The following is a 22,060-nucleotide window of genomic DNA, read 5'->3' on the forward strand; positions in this document are numbered from 1 at the left end:
CGCGTCGTTCTCTACATGTCATTCCCCTCTCTGCCCCATTTCACCTCTGTCTCTTCACACTATCAATAAAGCATGAAAAATGCCAAAAAATATATTTAAAATAAAATAAAGATGTATGGAACCTGTAGTGTAGCGCTGGAAATATTAGACTATTGATTAATTTAAATTCATTAAAAAAAATTCTATAAAGCTACAATGATGTGAAAAAGGCTCACTCGTAATGCCGAAGCCACAGAGAATTATTACTTGTTTTGGCTTTACAGCCCACAGCTTTTCCTGTTTAGGTTCAGTCTCAGCACTCGGCAGCTAACAGTTAAAGAGCATAGCTGGTGAGCATAGTGGAACATTTATCATCAAACAATCGTACAATCTAAACACCATTTCATCATAAAATTCACAACTGAAACTTTTGAGTTTATTTCTGCATCATTTTGAGGCAAATGTATTCTATAATACATAAACAGGAAGAAGAGGAGGATGGTAAACAGCTGTTCTTAAGTCACTTGTTTTCATGTCAAGGCTAAAGGGAGCACAAAGACTACAGTGTTAAGGACACCAACTCACACAGGCCAAGAGCTTCATCTAATCTCTAACCAGTTCTTACTATGTAAATATCAATGTTGAGGTGCCTTCTACACACAGCACTAGAAATCCTTTCATTATTTATTAACAATGGCGATGTCATTCATTCCTGGTAGGTGAGGTGGTGACAAAGTGAAGTTCATGTATGTGAATTCATGGTGTAACCCATATGTTCTTTTCGTGACTGATTTGACAAAGGATTGAATTCAATTAATCCAAAGTTTGAGTTTAGGAATGTGGCTTTCTGTATTTAGAAAGAAATTAAATAAATTAAATTTGAAGGACAAACATGTTTAATAAGTCAAAGCCAGTGACCCCGAACCATCTGTTAAAACCACGATTCAAATGCTTTTTGTCTCCTGCAAAGATTTGATCCAATCACAAACCTAAAAATTATTCTGAAAACAAAACTGCTTGCTGTGATCGACAGGTCAACAGATGCAGATGTAAGGATGCCATAGTGAAATAATGGAGCATCGCTCATTTCTTTACAAAAATTAGAAAAATATACTTGGGAACACAACATTTTTTGGCTTCTGCGACTGCGTTGAGAAACCAGGACATGAACTGTGGCTCAAAGGTGGGTGGTACCTTCTTGTGACAGCAGTGACGCTCACTTGACTTTGGTAAAGTATAATGAAATTACTAACTATTCATTGCTTTCACACTTTTCTATGCTGAATTCTACTTCTGTCAGGCAGTCGCTGCCTTGTGCACACACTGTACCCGACCGCTGCTAAACACTAAATGTCAGCGTCCCATGGAACATGAGAAAAGAGCCGTACCGTGAACAGGACGTCTGCATTCAAATGGATTTGGCAACTTGGTCACAAAATTTGTCTATATACAGGTCAAAATGTTTGTCCCCCATTGAATTCAAACTCAAGCTTTTGTGTTGTGGGATGGCTTTACTCCCCAACTGCTGCTGCAGTTATGCAGACAGTTTCCTCCAGTCCCAGTCTTAACCATAGATGTATTATGAGGACTGTGAAATCGGAAAAAATGGCGTCCATGTCAATGAAAAGTTGCTCATAATCATCAAGGAGCTGCATCGCCATCTCCTGGAGCTCCAAACACCTCAGTCAGTGAGCTCCTCATAAAACTCAACAGTACCAAGTGTTTCCTGTTACCTTACAACAGTCCCATCTTATTTTCTTTCGGCAAAGAAATTGCTCTCATCCACTAAGCTGCTCAGTGACTGAAATGTCCAGAGTTCATGTAGAAGGCAGTGCACGGCCAGGATCTGTAGAACGTGTCCTGGATTTAGACTGCCTGTAGCTCTGCACATATGATCTTTTAATGAAGCAGGTATTTTGGGCTAATAAAGCAAATGCAGTCTATCTGAAACCTTCAGAGTCCTGCTCATTTGAGAAAAATACTAGAACAATTCAAGCTTAAACCTTTACCTGCATGAACCCAGGGTACAGTAATACATTATGAAGAAAATGTGTTGCCAATAAAAAATTGACCTAAAACAGCATTCTTGTCAAACTACGGGTGAAGTGTTCCTCATAGACCCAGAGAGTAAAAGGTGAGTCCACACAGTCTCAGCTGTCCAGTCAGTGTGTGTGTGTGTGTGTGTGTGTGTGGTGGGCTACGAGTCTTTGAGCATGTTAATCTGGGCAAAGATCTTGAGCGCGGGGCCCAGTTTGATGTTCATGGTCCCCATGAGGTGGTCCTCGTTGAGCAGCAGCAGGGCCTGTCCGTCGATCTCCTGCGAACGAAACTCCTCAGCGATCTCAAGACAACCTGCAGCCAAACAGAGCCAGGGGTCAGCTTCACCACAGTCTACATGGAAAACTGTCTCCGAACAACCATTACGATTGGCTGACTACAATTATTTGTTATAAGCATATTGTGTCCAACTAAACCCCAACATGCATTACACTTGATGCAGTTAATAAATAAGGTTTTTAACATGTTGTGAACTACAACCTCCAAACCTGTAGATACCGCAGTATGGCTAGTTACCCCCGAATTGCTGGGTTTTGAATTTGAATTCAAGTTTGGAATTATGCAAAGCGATGTATAGAGAACACCCAGATCATATACAGCAACTTATAATTGAGCTCTGTTTTGAAATTTTTACAACAATGTGGAATATCGTAACATGCATCATATCGCGATATATATTATGACCCATGTATTGTGAATCCTTGCCAATACCCAGCCCTACACAATGTAGCTCTTTTAACAGGCGAACATTTCTTTATTTTTCCTTAATCCTTCATTTGTTCAGTTACTTTCCTTTTTCACACCAACATTCTCGTCTTTAACAAGCTCACATTTATTGAGCCTGAGAGGTGTCCTGTTGAGATGTACGGTATTACAGGTTTGAGGCGAAATGTTGCATCATGCCTCAAAATCTGGATTTGAACTAATGTCACAGCAACAGTTGAGGCAACACTCACCTGGCAGGGAGGAGACAAAGTCGTAGACATCCTCTATGTTCCAGAGGCCGGGGTCAGTGGGCAGGAAGGCGTGGGGCAGCAGGGGCAGCAGGGCCAGCTCACAGCCTGGCTCCACAGGCAGCAGCCCGCTGGCAGACAGTGGAGAAGAGGCTCTTTGGTAGCCTGACAGGTCTGAACACTGGCTGGACTCTCCATGTGCAGGGTGGACAGAGTGAGCGGCCGACAGGGCAGCAGCAGGCTTCTGCACAGTGGGAGCAGTCTGACAAGAGTCACAGGGGTTTAGATGACATGATCCAGGTAGAAATAACACAAGAGATAGAAGTCAGATAAAGATGGCATTTTATCAAAGAGTGCAACTTTGATTAAAGCCTCTGGAAACCTGGTCTAGTAATAATAATAGTAAAAATCAATATATGATATCAACATTGAGTGACTCAATAAGCTTTTACAAATATTTGATTGAAAATAAATGTTAATTAATATTAAAAAACTTAGTTTAAAAAACTGGTTGTTTTACTGTCTAGAGACGGTTTGACAGGACTGTGTGGGCGTGGCCACTTTAAATGGTCTCCGTAGCAACAGCCATTGTTTTTATAGAACGTTCGGGCAGAGCCTGATTGGTTCAAAATACTTATTGTGTAAAAACAACCAGAGCATAGCCTGCCTCATCTAAACCGAATTTCCGTAAAGTTGATCCAACTTACATAGTTAGAAGGATTTTGAGGATTTGGGTTTACAGGCGCTTAAAAAGTCAAAAGTGGACTGTTGCCTCACCTTCTTTTTAGACTCTAAACTGCCATTTTTGTGGTTTCCGTTCAATGATCTTTGTTTCTTCATGTTCTCCAGGCTGGTTCTGCGGTTTGGGAAAAGACCCATTCTTTTTGTGCATCCCACATTGTAGCTACAAAGAAAGCTGATAAAGAATTAGCTGCTGCTTAACATCTCAATACAGGAATACAACATACTCTTTTTCCCCCCTCTGCAGACACTCAGAAATAGGCCTGCCACATCTACATACAGCTGTTGACTCCAGCATTTCTTAAATATCTGTATTCTACATCAAAACAATGCTGCATTATTCCTTACAGTCAAGGAATTGAGCTTAAATAGTATCTTAGAGAAAATAGGCCCATTTAATCCAGTTTCACAATGCTTGAATCATTGTACATGTTTTGACAAGATCAAATAGACTCTGATCAGGGCCAAATAACCTGCTGGGATCCACATTAATTCCATTACAGTGTGAATTGCTTCAATGAAGAAAAAAAGTCAAAGACAGTAATGTTGTCATCCCTGCCTTGTCTTACCGTTTGGCACACAGTGTAGAACAGAACCTCTTGGTCCTTTTGAAGAGGTAGGCGAAGTCCACCCTGCCACACAGCTCACAGGTCAGCATAGGCTCCTGCTGGGCCTTAAACTCTGAGGGAACACAGCACAGGAACCAATTATAGCAACCACATACACAGAAACATATCGGTGCTAGGACAAGGCCTACGTGGTGCAACACAGCACAGTATCCAATGAATGCTTTAAAGTAGAGACTGTCTGAGTGCTGCGTTGTCCACATCTGTGCTTTTCTCTGCGAATCCCCACGGACTTTTTGTAGCATATTGAAAATTTGAACAATAAACTGTAAACAAAAGTTTGCGCAATAAGAAAGAAATAATCCAAATGTACTTAGAGAACTTGTTTCAAAGACCAATGGATCAAGACACGTGGCCTTATAATGGGAATTTATTTGTGTTCTTAAGAGTCAGGATCACTGCTATAGCTCCAAATTGTTTAAATAGGCATGATGGATATGCTTGCTTCAAATCCCATTCATAGTTCTACCCACGGCCGAATAGGATGGCAGCCATTGTCACTACTCTCCTGGTGGAAAATCGTGCCGATACACACAGACAAGATGACGCAAACACCGTAACCCTGCAGGGTCTGTGGCACACGGGTCCAATCTGAGAGAAGCCATCTGTCATGTACAGCCTGCCTAGCCTCACCACCAACGCTAGAATTCCTGCTTCTAATTCCTGAACCAAAGACCCTACCTGACCGTTGATACGTTTCGGAAAATGAATGGATGGATTAATGTTGGTACAAAACCTATGCTGCACTGTTGCCACAATCACAGGCTCACACTACAAACCACAAAGAGCCTAAGTCAGATATCTTCAAGAAGTATTTCTAAAACACTTCAGCAAGTGGTCACCTTCAGTATAATCACCCTAATAGTTATAATTCTTATGCAGTTAATACGATGGATCAACTAGATCCTGTGAACTATGTTAATACTGGGAGAAGGTGCTGCCCTGTAACGACATGTTTTGTGTATAATATTCCATTTGTACATGTAGTAGAAGAAAATATAATATCATAAAGTATAATCATCTTAATGAATATCAAGTCTAAAGAACGTTACCCTTTGATGAGAGCACATCAATCTTTGAGTCTGCCGTGTGTCTCCTTAGGCTATCAATTGAGAAAGATGGCCGTTCCACCTGTAGACAGAAAACAATATATATATATACTGATACCGCGGCAAAAGCAAAGAAAACATACACAAATGTGCTCTGGCTCTTTGTTGTATCTAGTGTGAAAGCAAGAAACAGAAAGACGGATGGCGACTTTCATAGCTAGTCCAGAAGCTCCTAAGGTTCTGTTTTCTAAATGAATACAATAGCTCATTTCCACCTCGGGAATCCCTTTGATTGCAGGAAGAAGGGCATAAGAAAAGTCTCTGCTTCTTCTTTTTGGCACCGGGAACTGAGATCTTGTTCATAGTTTTTTGTATGTAGTGGAAATGGAATAGGCAAAAGGGCCTTTTAGTTCCTGCAGCTCTTTGGTTCCTCTAACTGATGTGTCCTTTTTTTAGATTTAAATATTCCATAGCTTTAAATAACAAGGTTTTCTTTTTCGTCTGCAAGTCTGACATCCCCCTCTAATCAAAGATAGCGCTGTCCATGTAGACCGGAGGTTTTAATCCTGAACATGGACAGTACATTCTTTGATTTCAGAGGAATTCCAGGCTGTCACGGAAAAAAAACAAAAACATTATCAAATACAAGGAAAACCTCGAGGTTTGCGGATAACAACCTTGGTGACCCTGCAACAAGTACTGTTTTTTTGTGATTACTGCATGTAGGGAAGTGCATTTAGGCCTTTTAAGTCTGTGACATTGTGTACTGAGACTCAGCAATGTGTATGATAAGGCAACGTTGTGGCCATCACTTCTTTTTTGTGTAATAACACTGCACTAGATGTGAGAAGAAGACGAGAGACCCAGACGTATGAATAGCTCCGGTACTCACGGGGAAAGGCTCAGCTCCCTCCTGGATGACGAAGCCCTCTATCAGATGGGTGAGGATGTGGGACTCCACCAAGGCCTGGGCTGGTTTGCACTCGCTGCTGTCGGTGTTCCCATTCCCAGAGGTCATGACTGGAACATGGGCCGCCTCCCCCCCTGCCTCTCACCTGACAACACAAGGAACATGCCAAACTCAACAAAAGCTGGCCACATGGACCCCAACAGCTGCTGTTCATGTACACAAAGAATCAAAGCACATACTGTAGTTTTATGTTGGCAAAGGCTTTGGTAAAAAAGTACAATGTGTAAGTCACTTTTGCCGGATCTATGACAGGTCAGTGTTATCTGGACTCCTTGAGAACCTTTAAATTTGGCACATGTAGGCTATAATCCACTTAAGAAGCATTTAAACAAAAATTAAGTCTGTTTGTAAGTTGTTAACTTTATTTCTAAAACAATCGTTTTGCACATAGTGGTTAACAGGTGGTTTCACAATCCCGTTTAGTCAAATTGTATGCCTTGTTTATTTTTGTAAGATAAGCAAGGCAGCCTTGAATTGCCTGAATTCAGATTGTAGTCTGGTGTGATGCGGTCTCCACAAGGTCCTTGGCTAACCTGCCGGATTGGTGGTTGTTAATGTGGAAATGTGGATCATCTTGACGTCGAGCTCTGGTTATTATCCCAGAGACGACTGATTAATATTCAGACTAATAACCAAATAAGTTGTTATGAAATGGTCTTGCTTTAAATTATTATAGCTTATAGCGTGTTAACAGCAACATACAAACTACCGAAAACAAAGCCTTTACCAAACTGCACAAATGGTGTGTAATTGGAGGTCATGGACACTGAACACATCCAATAGAGTTGTCTGCCAATATCAATGTTGCGTAAACTTACAGCTAGCCATGTTTCACATCAACACGTTACCTTGTTAGTATGCTAATGAATTAAACTCCAAACGTTTTAAAAACAGAACAACTTCAGAGTAGTTTGCTTACTTTTACAGTCAAGAGTAATAGTTCGACAACAGGCGCTCCGCACGGTGACAATGGTAGAGGGAAGAAAAGCTCTTTGTTCCGCGGCTGTTTGACCGACTCTCGCCCCGCCACAAGACGGCGAGCAGCCCACTGGAGCCACTTGTAGAACCGACACACGTTCAACAGGCTACACGAGCCGGAGCCGAGGACGGACGCAGGTCGCTGAAGTTAGAAACGGACTCATATCCTCACTATGTTTTGGGCTTTCTCCTGGTCCGAGGTGTAGACTCCACAGTTCTCCTGCGGCGTGCGCGTGCCGCCCGGGAGCGAAGGTAAGTCGGAGACATTCATGTTGAGACCTTCCGGCAACAACCTTCACAATAAAAGCCAACATATGTTTACAAACCCAAGAATGTGTTTTGTCATCTCTCTAAATGCTACATCTAGTTTTCATACTCATACAGACAGTGTTGTTAAGAGAAAACAATCTGGGCTTGCATTAAAGTCATGACGTCCGATTGATGTGAATGGAAGAGGGTTTGCATGGTTATTAATTGGATATTTGCCTCCTTCTTTAACAGTTTCTGTACGCAATTAACTTTCACACAAACTCCATTCGTTGTGAGATATTCTGAGATGTGGGCAAAGCCCGGGAAGTGGCTAGGGAGAGGATTTGAGCTTAATTCCCGGAATCTTACACTAGTTCATGGGCAAGGTGAAACCAGGGTCCAACCATGGAACTATAAAGCCACAGGCAGGCTTTTACTCTGAAGGGTACGTGTCTTGTGCTGTGGGTAAAAACATTGACCACCTTTACAGTATTTGTAGTAGTAGAAGTAATACTGGTGGCGGTGGCAATATGGACATCCCAGTAGTCCAGTCAGTCACAGCACATATTCTGATTAACCGACTATGCAATGAAAGGAGCTTTTAATGGCTGCCACTATGCTGTGTGACAAGAGACAGAGAAGCAGTTGTGGCTGCTGACTCAAAAAACGAGACATATCCCACCGTAATGTTATTTTACTAGGCTATAGAAAGAAACATAGATTATATATGATACACGATACAAATAGTTTATCAAACAATTTACTATATTATTTCTTATTTTGATCTCCGTCTTGATTCTCAAAAAACAATAGACGAGCATCCTCTAGGCTACCCCAATAGACTTTCCTCCTTCAACTCACCTTCCAAGTTAAACATTTCACCGATAGGCTATGTTAATCTTTTAACCTGATATAGCCTAGCCTACCTATAGGCTACGGGAAAACCTACTTGCACATTTCCGTTAGCCTATATTTTATAGGCTATTTAAACTTTTTATTTTTCAGTTTCCGATAAAACCACAAACAAACATACATTTAGTGCGTGTGCATAAAAAGGAAGAAAAAACAAACCACCAAAAAGAACAGGAATGACAATAGCGCAAAAACAAGAAATATTTCATGTAAAAAAAATAACAATAAGAAAACCAGATCAATAATAAAAAATAAATTTAGAGAAATTAAAAAGAAATAGCCTACATACAAAAGAAACTCAAGGATTGGGCCTGGAAATTAATGTGGGAGTCCGCTTTCCGTTTTAAGTTGATGAATCATACTAGAAAAGTGAAAGTCAACTTTCAACTGCCCCCATGAGAACCTACCTGTGTCACAGGTGGATTTTTAATATGCTTCATTAATTTTGTGTTGCATATAGGTCATTTTCCTATGAAACTAAATGTTCGGCTATATCCAAAGTAGGCTACTATTGTTTTAATGCATTTAAAATATTAATCAACACACTTCTCATAAAGTTTCAAAAACGTAAAGTTACTCATTAATTAAATAACAGAATAATTAAGATATTCAGATGATTGAAAACTAGTGAAAATAGATAAAAGCTGCAGGTTATCAGCATGTTGACTTCCTGCCAGTGTGTTAACTTTCAAAATAAAACACACCTTTAGATCAAATAGGCTACTACCACTTAATACCACAATATAATTAAGAGGGTTGTTGAATGAGAGCCTTATAAAAAACTAAATGTTATGGGTAACCATGTGTTTAAATGTGAAGAGTGATGCTGTTTATTGGTTTTAAAAATAGGTTGGCTTTATCCAACCATAGATAGTATATAAAAGTATCCAACACATTAGGATAGGCCTACAGTCTATGGTCGACAAGTGAGTGAGTTAAATAAATTGATAGGCTAAGTTATTTAGGCTATGTGTTTTTTCAGGCAACAATATGGCTTGCCTTCTGCCACATTTACAGTAGGCCTGACGCTGATCAATCTTTCTGTCTGTATCTGCCTTCAAACGAATAGATGACACTATTGTTTTCAATGGTAAATGTTAAACACATTATTTTATGCAACCGGAAATGGAGAAGACGCTGCTGCTGACTTGCGCTGCCGTCCAGTAACGGGACATTTCTTCCCGCCGCGGTCCTCCCTCCCTGTGCAGAGAGCCTGTGGTAGTCAACCACCTGCAGCACGAGGCTCATGTCATCGCTGGTCTTGATGAAAAAAGAGTGTTTCGCATCTGGGACCCGGTCCTCCGCTTCTTTCAAAAGAAGGTTCTTAAAGAGGAAGAAGAGGAGGGTCGCCCCGAGGGAGCAGCAGGATGCGGACAGCGACTGTCAGCTGTGCAGGTGAGACTCACAAAACTCTCCGTTATTGTCTTTCTGCCTGAGATGATTTTTGAATAAAGTTTACACTCATTTTCTATTCAGATGTATTACAATTTCTATTCACAGAACTTAGGCTACTTTACATTCTTGTCAAGATGCCATTTTAGTTAAGGTTTAAACTGTTAAAGCAGAATGAGATAGGCCTAATGCTTTTTTCTCTCACCCCCTCACCCCCTTTTTTTTTTTTTTTTTTTTACCAAATGCATAATTTAGGGAGGCAAATAATTATTATTTAATAAAAAAATGTATCATCAATAACTACATTGTTCTTATGGTTAAGGCGCATGTGAAAACAATGGAAAACTTTTCCAGAGCAGCAAATCCTCAAATTTGAGAAGCTGAAACCGGAGATCATTTAACGTTTTTCCTTGATAAATAACTTTAGGTCAAAGATCTTTTATTTAGTTGATAGCAAAAAATTATTGATGCTATTGTTTATTTGCGCTTAACAACGTATGAATAACCAAATTAAAAAGATGCCAAGGTAAAGGTCCAACTTTGCAGGCACAAAGTCCTTAAAAAGACAGCAAGCTCTTACATAAAGCCTATCTGTTTTCAAGATGATACCTCAGGAAATATAGCCTACTGTATATTGATTCAGATCCGCCTCAATGTGGATTAATTCAATTATATTCAAATATATTCAAATATAATTCAAATCCATAAAGATAGCGGCAATTCATGTTTCAAATAATTTCTCAAATTCCTACTTCTCCAAACACATATGTTTTGTTTTTACTGCATTGCTGGTGTCAGAATGCTACAGTGACTGAACCCCCCTGCCCATGTTTTCTGTGTTGACACTGGTAGATCTTCATCTGTTTTTCTAATCAGTTGGTTTGTAGTAACTCAGCGTTTGTATTCTCTTTTTTCCCAGGTGTTCCATATTTTCCCTGTCAGGCAGCAGTCGCACCGTTCGTCGCATTCTGACGGCCTGCCTCCTCTCTTTCGTGGCCCTGCTCAGCTCCGTCTCCATGGACCTCAGCTCACACTTTGACGTGCTGCACACCACGGAGGCAGCCTACGACCAGCTGACCTCATGCAGAACCATAGCTATCCTGCAGCTCGTCAGCAAGCTTCAAAAGATGAGACATTTATTCTTAAAAGACATGAGTAACAATGAGACATTGGAGGAGAGCTCTTCAGACATCTTGTTCCCGGTGTTGGGTCACCTCTGTGGCGAGATGGCCGGTCTCAGTGACGGCCACGGGCTCTCCTGCAGTGTTGAGCTGGCTGGATTTTGTCAGGAAATGCAGAAGGACATTCAAGGATTTCTGAACGCTTCGTTGGATACAAACGGCACGTGGAGTGAAAATGGTACTTGTGCCTACTCCTTGGCCATCGGAAGACTTCTGGACATGTGGGGTACGGTGGAAGATACTCTGGGCAAAGTCCAACAGGATTCAAAGTGGAGAGACGTTCTGTCTGCGAGGCTTTTGGTGACCTTCATAGAGCTCAACCACCAGTTGATGGACTTCCCCCATGTGGCCACTCACTCTGACTTCAAGTACAGCTGGACTCTTGTGCTAACCTACCTGGGCTTTGCCAGGATCATGACAGAACGACTGAATGACTGCTGGTTAGAGAATGTAGAACTCAAGTTAAACTCAAGCCAGTATGTAAAAAGAAGTTCTTATATTTTCAACACAAGTCAGTGGCAGATCTCTGGTCTGCTAGATCCAGAGCTTCTGTCTGGATCTCAGGCTGGACTTGAAGCCCTGACAAACACTCAGCGGTGCTTGTTTGAGCGCATGGTGCCGGCCCTGCGCTTGGCGTCTCGAGCCGTGTCCTCTGGGCTCAGTATGAGAGTGTGTCTGCTGGCCATAGCCTGCCTCATCTACCCGGTGGTGATGTTCTCCTTCAAGCAGATGACCGAGTGGATCCAGAACTACGCCCGCAGCTTGAGGGAGAGGACCGAGGACCTGAAGCGCCAGAGGAAGCTGGCTGAGGACCTGCTGCACCAAATGCTGCCCAAGTCGGTGGCCAAGCAGCTCCGCAAGTCTAAACATGTCGAGGCTGAAAGCTATGAAAGGGTTGGTGCAAAACGCAAATCAGTGTATTCATTTGTGCATCTCTCATTGGGGGTTTGTTTGCCTCGGTTAGGGTTATACAGTAGGTGTTTGATCTGCTCAAATGTTTTTCATTGGGGATCTTTGATAGTTTTTAGTTCAAAAGACAAGCTATACTAGTTTGGTAATCCCTGGGGAAACACACTTCACTCAGTGCTGTTGATCGTCAGTCCAAAAGCAAATTGTACAGTAGTAAAAATTGTTAAGATCTATATAAATGTACTGTAGCTAAAAAGTTTTTAGACAGACACTAAACTTGCATCTGGTAAAACACATACCCCTCATTCATTTCAAGACAGGCACTGTGTCAGCACTATGACACTATGGTGGCCCTCAAGTGCAAAAAGCCAGCAGCCAGTTGCGCTGTCTCTCAGCACAGACCGACAAAATGATACTTCCATTAAAATATTTAGATCTAAAATACACCATTTAGCTTAGAATTGAGCTTTTCTGAGTCTGCAGTTTGTGTCACCTGTTCAGAGTTACCCTTAAAAGGGAAAAAGTAGAGACACTGGTTGAAAACAGATGAGATAATAACCGTTCCCCTCCACACGCCTCTCCATCCTCTCTCAACATTTCAACAAACTAATTCAGAGCAGTGCACACAGTGTCGTTGCGAGGTGCTGCTGCAAGGAGGCTCCCCCCTGCAAGATCTACAAACATGATGAATGAATGTGTGTGTTTGGCTGCCTTTGTTGCTATTGTTGGCGTAATTACCTATAATTGCCCTGTTCCATATTCATCGGGAGATAAAACAAGTTATTTTCAGGGGAAAATTGCGTCTGGCTTATTGAAGAGGTTTGAAGCAGCTGCTACCCAACGCACTCTGGCCAGGGACGGCTGTTACTGAAAAACCGTTGGCTAATTTTTTAAGACAGTTCTTGTGAAAAGTGAAACATGACTGGACCTCCCTGATGCTGCTGGTCTATTATGGGCTGACTGGGTGAAATCAGGGCTTCAGAGAGACTTTGAGCTTTAAAATACAGGCACTGGTACACAGCACTCACATAAACCAACATCTCAATTATGAAGGGAACCTAATGGGGGGGATGCTGTATGGTAAAGAAAGACAAAGTGACAAGAGATACCTGAAAGTGGGAGACACATAAACAACTGATCATTATATTATTATTTTGTATGTATGTATAAAATTAGGCTTTTCCTCAAAGTGAAGATGTTTTGAGCACATGTAGAAGAAATACATTTTTACACCCAGTACAGTCACCATGACACAACCACTAACTATAATAACAAAATGTCAATTCATTAGTTGAGATGTACTTTTAACTGCACTTCCTTTATTGGACAGTTGTAATTTCTATTTACTTTTCAAAGAGTTAACTTGTAAACGTACTGAATAAGTGGTGTCATAATATTGGCTACGTGTTATAAAGTTCCCTTTGTGTTGAAACTGGTTTAAAGAGAGGGTGTGTTTTGTGGTACTATTCAGATTGCATTATACAGAGACAGAATTTTGTTATTTAGCCCGCTCTCACTGATATACGTAAATCCTTGTACACATTGATGGAGTCACCTCTTTCCATTGTGTTGCAGGTGACCATTTTCTTCTCAGACATTGTCGGCTTCACTTCCATCTCTGCGTCCTGCACTCCTCTGCAAGTGGTTGAGATGCTCAACAACCTCTACATGTGCTTTGACACGCGCATCGACTCCTACGACGTCTACAAGGTAACAAGGAACAACACAGCCTCCATCTCTGACTTTAACTTGAACCGGAAACTCTCTAACAGATATTCATATTTAGCCTCCCTATTTCTCTCCTGAAACAAACACAGTCCTTCTGCTCATCAAAAAGTACATGTTGAGAGAGATGCATTTTCAGTCCTTTTTCCTTGAGCGATTTGTCAAGCATCATCTATGGTTTCACTTTCTTCCTTCTGTGCAGTGAATACAGCGTAGAAGCTGTGATAAAAACACCACATTGGAATAGTTTTTCATGGGTCTTGCCCTCATCTAAGTCAGGCCTCCATTGGTCCCTGTGTCTTGCCGAGATGATTCAGTTGTCAGTGTTTGGTTACGGTCTTGAGTTTTTTTGTTTTGTTGTTGTAGCAAAATCTTTATGAAACGATATATATAACCAGGTGGAGACAATAGGGGATGCATACATGGTGGTGAGTGGTCTGCCGGAGAGGAATGGGGACAGACACGCTGATGAGATCGCCAAGATGGCCCTGGACCTGGTAGCAGCCGTCAGACAGGTGTGCATCCCTCACATGCCCAACCACAGACTGCAGCTCCGTGCAGGCATTCACACAGGTGAGAGGAACTACTTACGTATATAGCTCAATGCAGGTGCCATCTTGTACTTTGCTTCAGGGTGTCATTTAAAAGTGGATATGGTTATTCATAGCCTTGGGGGCCACCTTGAGGTCAAACATTCCACATGGCTAACAGTTTTTCTATTAGAACTTTGCTTTATCCTAATATTTTAATGGATGTTGATGTTTTTCTTTTTGTTTTTTGTTTTTTCTACTTTATTAAGGCTTAGATTTTCTTGTTCCACTGCAGAACAGAATATCAAGAAATGTGCTGGTTGGAAAGTAAAGATTAACTTCTTTTGTTGATAAAATCAAAATGTGGTTGACGGGACATACTATATACATTATTACATTTCTAAATGTACTGAATTTCCACTTGAATGGTTTGAGCTTCTTGCAGGTGAGTGAAACACAGCTCTTTATCTCCCCCCTCTGCAGGTCCATGTGTGGCAGGAATAGTGGGCTACAAGATGCCAAGGTACTGTCTGTTTGGAGATACGGTCAACACAGCCTCCAGAATGGAGTCCACCAGCCTGCGTATGTGTACCTGAACTTACCATACACAAACACACCTCAGATAAACAGAGTAATAGTGGAATTTAACGGGGATAGTGCTGAAATCCATGCTCAGTTGTGTTTTCATGCTATTTATTATTGTCTGTGTGTTTCAGCTCAGAGAATCCACGCCAGTTCAGAAACCTACCTGGCTCTGATCAGAGACAACGCCTACGAGCTGCAGCTTCGTGGAGAGATTGAGGTGAAGGTAAAAGATCCCAGCCTAATGTTCTGTGTTGCATTGAGGAAAAACAAATTAAAATATATTTTTTTTAAACCTCAGCAGTAGTGGTACTTGGAGTTCAGTCTCAGTTTTCATGATAATAATATCCACAAAGCCAATATCAATTCGTCTGAATCAAGATCAATATAATACCTATATACAGTATAGGACACATTGCTTTGTAATTGTAATTAAATGGATTAGTGTCACTATTATTTCCCTCTCCCAACTTTCCTCCTCCTGCCAGGGTAAAGGCCTAATGAACACATACTGGCTGGTTGGCCATAGGAACTACAGTGTGCAGAATGACAGTCTGGTTTGCCGCTGGAATCCTAACATGGCCAGAAAGAAGAAGGCAGCGGCAGGCAGCGAGATCTCTGTCGGCAACGTGAGTTCAACTGGTCCAGTTAGAGGAGAAATTGTGCATGGATTACATCTTTCCTTATTAAAGGTGCAGTCAGTAATTCTGGAGAATGCTTTTTCTCAAAATCACTTTTTTTTCCAGCGCACACACAGTACATACAATTAGCATATCATGAGGAAATATTCACTGATTTTGACAAAATGATTTGACAACAAGCATTCTCCAGAATCACTGACCACATCTTTAACTGTGGTAAGATGTGGTTGGATGGCTTACGTAAATGTCATGACTTTTTCACCTTACACACAGTCTGTATCTCTGTGCCAGTCATCGGCGACAGTCCAGGGCATCAGTGAGAACGCCACTACCCCGGTCTCTAACCAAACCCCACCGCACCCTGGCACAGAGCAGCCTGGCCTGAGTGTGGCAGCTCAGGTGGAGCCCTGCGGCGGCCATGACAGTGGAACTGCAGGGACGAGTTGCGAGTCCTCTACCCAGCCAGCGTAGCAGCATCTGTGGGTACATAACCTGACCTGCTGCCCATTGCTCCAACCACCACATGTGAACCAGCTCAGGAATACTCAGTTACCAGATGGGGACGAATATCAGCCTATATGACAATGTCAGAGATGAGCTTGTCGTAGTAGGCTAGGCTAGATGTATGAGTAATATTGTCAGCTTAAATGAACAGCCCCATTCATATGCGTATTTGTATTTATTCATGTTAAGGCTTCAAGTTTTTATAGTAGCCTAGTAGTGAGTTTTTTTTGTTAGAATGTATTGTAATGTATAGGCCTACTGTATATTTGTCTCTAAGTTTTTTGTTGTTGTTGTTGTTGTTGCTGCCGTGTCTTAGATTTGCAGTACTAATAAAGTTGACTTACTTTCTTTTGTTTCTCACATGTATTTGTGTTTTCAAAAACTGCTTCCATTTTGATTTGTTGTATTCTGTCAGCAGCATGTTTAGAGTGAGCTTAAAAAAGGGAGGTGCTATTGGTGGCTTTAATGTGCCCTGACCTATCACACCTAAAGACGGGAAAAAATGTAATATAAAAATAATTACAAACCAACTACGAGTGGGTTTTTATAAGGAGAGAAATGGACAGACCAGCACGTCATAGCTGTCAACGTTTACCTACAATGTTATGGATTAAAAACAGCACTAGAAAAAAAAGACGTGTTTGAAAGACTTCTAATTACAAAACTCATAGCTCAGCTCTGCCAATGATGTACTTATACGCCAGAATTCATGATGTAAGCCGAGCACAGATGCAGCACAGTATCGAGGATCAGTGCAGTGTGTCCAGACACTTTCAAATGCTCTGAAAGTATTTTCTTTGAGGGATATCAGCAGAATTAATCCATCCACGCATGGAAAAACAACAGCATGCCACTGTATATAAGACTTGTTTCTTTTGATCAGGGATTAAGTGCAGCATCTAGGTAAGAGGGGAGTGGTTTTCTTAAATCAAATCAAATCAGTTTTATTTGTATAGACCAATATCACAAATAGACATTGGCCTCAGTGGGCTTTACATTCCATACAGTATGACACCCTGCCCCTAGACCCTTAGCTTGGCTGAGAAAAAACTCCCAGTAATAAACCCTTTATCGAGATTTAAAAAAAAAGAGAGAAATCTCAGGGAGAGTTGACAGAGTTAAAGTTCTTAAAGTTTCATCTGAAATCTTTTAGGGTGTGTGTGTGTGTGTGTGTGTGTGTGTGTGTGTGTGTGTGTGTGTGTGTGTGTGTGTGTGTGTGTGTGTGTGTGTGTGTGCGCGCGCGCGTGTGCTTTTTAGTAATTCATGAATGCTGCTCTCTTTGATTTGAGTCAGCATGATATCAAACATTGTGTCATTATGGACTCTTTAACTGTTCCCCACCTAGGAGAATATTTTCTTCAAAATGGTCCTTGGTGAGGCATGCAGTTAAGTTACCAGCCAAGATATCTTCTCTACTAAATGAAGCCTATCCGTTCATGAGGGAAAGAGATTTTTCTTCCCATGTAGGCTATAGGCTTTATTTTGTTCCATTGTTTTCTTGTTACCATAGTTTAGAAAGGGTTTGGCTTTGCTTTGGTTTAGACTCCCTCTATTTCTAATTTGATGTAGGCCTATTTTTCATGGTGACCATCTGCAGCTGTTGTTCTAGTCTCTTTGTCTATGCGATGGGTTTTGTTATTTTATACTTTGAAAGTGAAAGTGAAAATGCCTTTCATAACACAATTCTGAACTACCTGATTGAGTCACTGGAGGCAGTGTGGGGCTGATTTTCATAACACGATACACGGCCGGATTACCGAGATGTGGAAGACGTTTTAACTTTGATACAAATAGGCCTACATGTTTTTGACTTCGGGACGTCCTGGGGTAAGTTCATTTACAAGTTAATCTTTTTTTTTTGTCCTGTCAGTCGCCTATCATGGCGACAATATCCGTTTCTTAATGAGTTTGACCGTGGTTCGGTATTGGGGACGTCTGCTTAACTTTTTTTTTTTATAGCTTCAGGTGTTTCTTCAGGCGTTTACAACGCGCAGGTGGAATAAATGTAGGGTGAATTCGGGTAATGTGGGACGATTTTCGCAATTTTGACTTCAGCGACCTATTGCGATATCTATCCAACACATAATCTCAACATATTATAGGCCTACATTTCTGAAATCTGTAAAATGTTTTCTACAACACCAGAAGAAAAAAAATGTAGATATGATACCAAGAAGAGACATGCCACAACTATTAGAGTTCTTTGTGACAAATTAAATATTCGACCTAAATTTGATAATCTGGGACAGTTGTATTAGCCTTTAAAAAAAAGCCTAAATCACCGTATTTTCTGCAATTTAGCCTCACTATCAACAAGTCCTATACAAGCATTGTGGAAAAATGACAAAAAGAAAGCTGAATAAGTCAAATACATTGTACACTTGATGAATTGATCTACCATGTGCAATCATGTGCAATCATTCAAAACATTGTCTTTCAGTTGTAGTCTCTTTTCCTGACATTGTGGGGCCATTGTACTCTGTAGGCCTAATGCATTGAATTTTGCACATTATAGGTCATATATTTTTATATATTTTATGAGATAGGCTATTATATTGTACTTTGCATTAGTAGTTAAGCACTGTAAATGCATATTTTTCCAATTTGGATCATTTAAATGACTGTCCCAGATTACCCAAACCATACTGTCCCAGATTATCAATCATATTTGATAATCTGGGACGACAACAAAATGATTGAAAAAAATAAATCTAAAACACATTTTCAAAATATTATTGCATATGTTGTTGCTTGAACATATCACAAACATAATTATGTAAAAAAATAGGAACATTTGTTGCTTATTACAGGTTTATATCCTTAGCATTACATTCATCAGAATCCTATGTCACTGACCTATTCTTGCAAATCCAAGGGGAGCGTCTGTTTGATCAATGCCCCACCCCTTCCTGTGACATCGATCTTATCATGTCATATCATTTCAGTCACATGACATCCATGCTAAACCAATAGTAAAAGTCTTGTGAAAAAAAATTGTATAGGAAGGGAAATAAACACACTTAAGCTTAGGTGTCCCAGATTACCCAATGTCCCACATTACCCGAATTCACCCTACGTGCAAATTCCGCAAAATAGATAGTTTTGTTGACCGTTTGGACAAATACACAACAGTTACAACCGTGCTACTACGATTTTTATTTAGGTTTAAAAAAAAAATCCTAGCTAATAGGCTATTGCACATCAATTTAGAACCTAGAATGGCTGCTGTAAGTAATGATTCGGCAGAGGGCGCCACAGCTCCGCGTAGGCTATGTGGTATGAATGGACCACGGACCTCCGCTGGAGATTATTCAAAATATACCCATTATTAGTGTGTGTGTGTGTGTGTGTGGGTGGGGGGGGGGGTTACGCTTTACAGAATACAAAACAGATGTAACATGTTCAAGGGATTTTTGCATTTGTATTTAATTGAAGTCATCCAACTAAAAAAAAAAGCTTATTAAAAACTCTCTTTCTATAGTGATGGGACCGTTGTGTTTTGGCGCATGCGCAATTCACTAGCCTCCTATGCGGAAGTAGTAAACTTTAATAAGTCAAAGATCGCTTATAAACCGGAGAACAGCTCAGTTTGGTGCTTGTATCAAGTTGTGGACTGGTTAATGCTGTTTATCGCGACACTGTCTGATGATGTGTTTGCTTAATAGACTCGTGATTCACTAGAAAAAGAAAGTTTTGGAGCCAGCATATAAGGATCTGCTATTATTGTAGGCGGCAAATTCAAATTGCATGACGGGTAGATAAAGGCTGTATCCTGAGTTATTTTTTTCCTTTTCTACATATTTTACACCAACATTCTCCAAAACGAGAAGCTAATTTGTTTAGTGTGGTTTGATCGTTCAATCGCGTTCACTTATGCTCATAAAGTGACTTCATTTCCCTTAGCAACCGTCCTAGAAACGTCTTCCTCCCAGAAAGACTGTCGTGACTGGACTATGTACAACTCATACTTACCTGGCAGGGGAGACACCATGATCAAGAAGGTGGTTCACCATAGGCGAGACTGAGCCATTGCACTGCGGCTCTGTTGACCTTATCGAATTTCACAAATGTTGAAATCTCGACTGCATAATTTGTGGTAGTGGGGGACTGCGTTCGCGCTCTCCCCTGACAATGTGTCAAATAAATATTTAGGCTATTAGATCTACAGTGTTGCAGTTTATCCTGGTAGAGATCCTGAAGTCTATAGTTTGAACTTTACACTTGTATCTGACGCTGTGCTGGAGGAGGGGCAATACATTTGATACAATTTATTTAATGTCACAACAGAAACGAGTAGGCTATCAATAAAGGATCGGAAGTAAACGTCCCTGTGATGTTGCAGCTTCGGTCAGGTCATTTGGTATGACTCCACCATTTCATTTATTAGAGTTTATTACAGTTTTTAATAATCATCCTAAACCTTAAAGGCCTACTTCACCGGTTGGAATATGAAGGTGTATTGAACTCGGAGATCCTATGAAGTATAAATGTGCAAAAAAAAATTAAATCGGATCATCCTAGCCTGAGAAAAGGCAGAAAGAGTGTTTTATGGTCTCACTGTCTAACCCAGTGCTTCTCAAATGGTGGGGCGCGCCCCCCTGGGGGGGCACCGTGAGTTGTCAGGGGGGGGGGGGGGGGGCGTGGGCTGCCTTGATTTCCAACTGACAAAAAAAAAATGTTTTGGCTAGCAAGCGCGATGTGTGCTTGTGTATGGTCATATCCGCGCAAAAGGCTGCGATTTGCAGTAAATAAATGTCCACATGTGTCTCCAAGTGTCTCTTTAGGCTATTTAAAAAGAAATCAAGCAAGTAGACTAATAATAACATTAATTAATTATTGGTTATCGCAGAAGGCATATTGGCTTATAATAATAAAAAAACACCACCTTAACTACAGTATCTCACAAAAGTGAGTACACCCCTCACATTTCTTCAAATATTTCTTTATATCTTTCCATGGGACAACACTGAAGAAATGACACTTTGATATAATGTAAAGTAGTCAGTGTACAGCTTGTATAGCAGTGTAAATTTACTGTCGCCTCAAAATAACTCGACACACAGCCATTAATGTCTAAACTGAAGGCAACAAAAGTGAGTACACCCCTGAGTTAAAATGTCCAAATTGGGCCCAAAGTGTCAATATTTTGTGTGGCCACCATTATTTTCCAGCACTACCTTAACCCTCATGGGCATGGAGTTCACCAGAGCTTCACAGGTTGCCACTGGAATCCTCTTCCACTCATTCATGACAACATCATGGAGTTGGTCGATATTAGAGACCTTGCGCTCCTCCATCTCCCGTTTTCAGAAGCCCCAAAGATGCTCAATAGGGTTTATGGCTGGAGACATGCTTGGCCAGTCCATAACCTTTACCCTGAGCTTCTTTAGCAAGGCAGTGGTCGTCTTGGAGGTGTGTTTAGGGTCATTATCATGTTGCAATACTGCCCTGCGGCCCAGTTTAAGAAGGTTGAGTGCACGTTTTCAGCGTCATACCAAGAGGTTGGCTTTGGAAAATAGACATATGAATACTGCCAGCATTGCTGCAGGTCTTGAAGGGGTTGGGGGTCAACCTGTCAATGCTCAGACCATACGCCGCACTCTGCATCATACTGGTCTGCATGGCTGTCGTCCCAGAAGGAAGCCTTTTCTAAAGATGATGCAAAAGAAAGCCCACAAACAGTTTGCTGAAGACAAGCAGACTACGGACATGGATCACTGCAACCATGTCCTTTGGTCTGATGAGACCAAGATAAACTTATTTGGTTCAGATGGTGTCAAGTGTGTGTGGTGGCAACCAGGTGAGGAGTACAAAGACAAGTGTGTCTTGCCTATAGTCAAGCATGGTGGTTGGAGTGTCATGGTCTGGGGCTGCATGAGTGCTGCCAGCAGTGGGGAACTACAGTTCATTGAATGCTAACATGTACTGTGACATACTGAAGCAGAACATGATCCCCTCCCTTCATAAACTGGGCCGCAGGGCAGTACTGCAACATGATAATGACCCCAAACACACCTCCAAGACGACCACTGCCTTGCTAAAGAAGCTCAGGGTAAAGGTTATGGACTGGCCAAGCATGTC

At 41.2% G+C, this 22,060-nt stretch overlaps 1 protein-coding gene across 2 annotated transcripts; it reads right to left on the minus strand.

Annotated features, from left to right (window-relative positions):
• Nucleotides 1-2,176: 2,176 nt before the first annotated feature.
• LOC307253495 (polyhomeotic-like protein 2) lies at nucleotides 2,177-7,579 on the minus strand (the record flags this gene model as incomplete). 2 transcript variants are annotated; one of them, XM_080031594.1, is made up of 7 exons in its annotated part: nucleotides 7,296-7,579; nucleotides 6,299-6,461; nucleotides 5,410-5,488; nucleotides 4,301-4,412; nucleotides 3,768-3,846; nucleotides 2,994-3,252; nucleotides 2,177-2,331 (listed from the first exon to the last, which is right to left on the minus strand). In XM_080031594.1, exons 2-7 carry the CDS (start codon nucleotides 6,422-6,424, stop codon nucleotides 2,177-2,179), a joined length of 810 nt encoding a protein of 269 aa, XP_079887720.1. In that variant the 5' UTR covers nucleotides 6,425-6,461; nucleotides 7,296-7,579. The 2 variants fall into 2 exon arrangements, with proteins under 2 accessions (XP_079887720.1, XP_079887719.1); XM_080031593.1 differs by having other exon boundaries at nucleotides 3,768-3,894.
• Nucleotides 7,580-22,060: the final 14,481 nt, after the last annotated feature.

Source organism: Ammodytes marinus, assembly GCF_949987685.1.
Source record: "Ammodytes marinus genome assembly, chromosome: 7".
In the NCBI taxonomy this organism is placed as follows: Eukaryota; Metazoa; Chordata; class Actinopteri; order Uranoscopiformes; family Ammodytidae; genus Ammodytes; species Ammodytes marinus.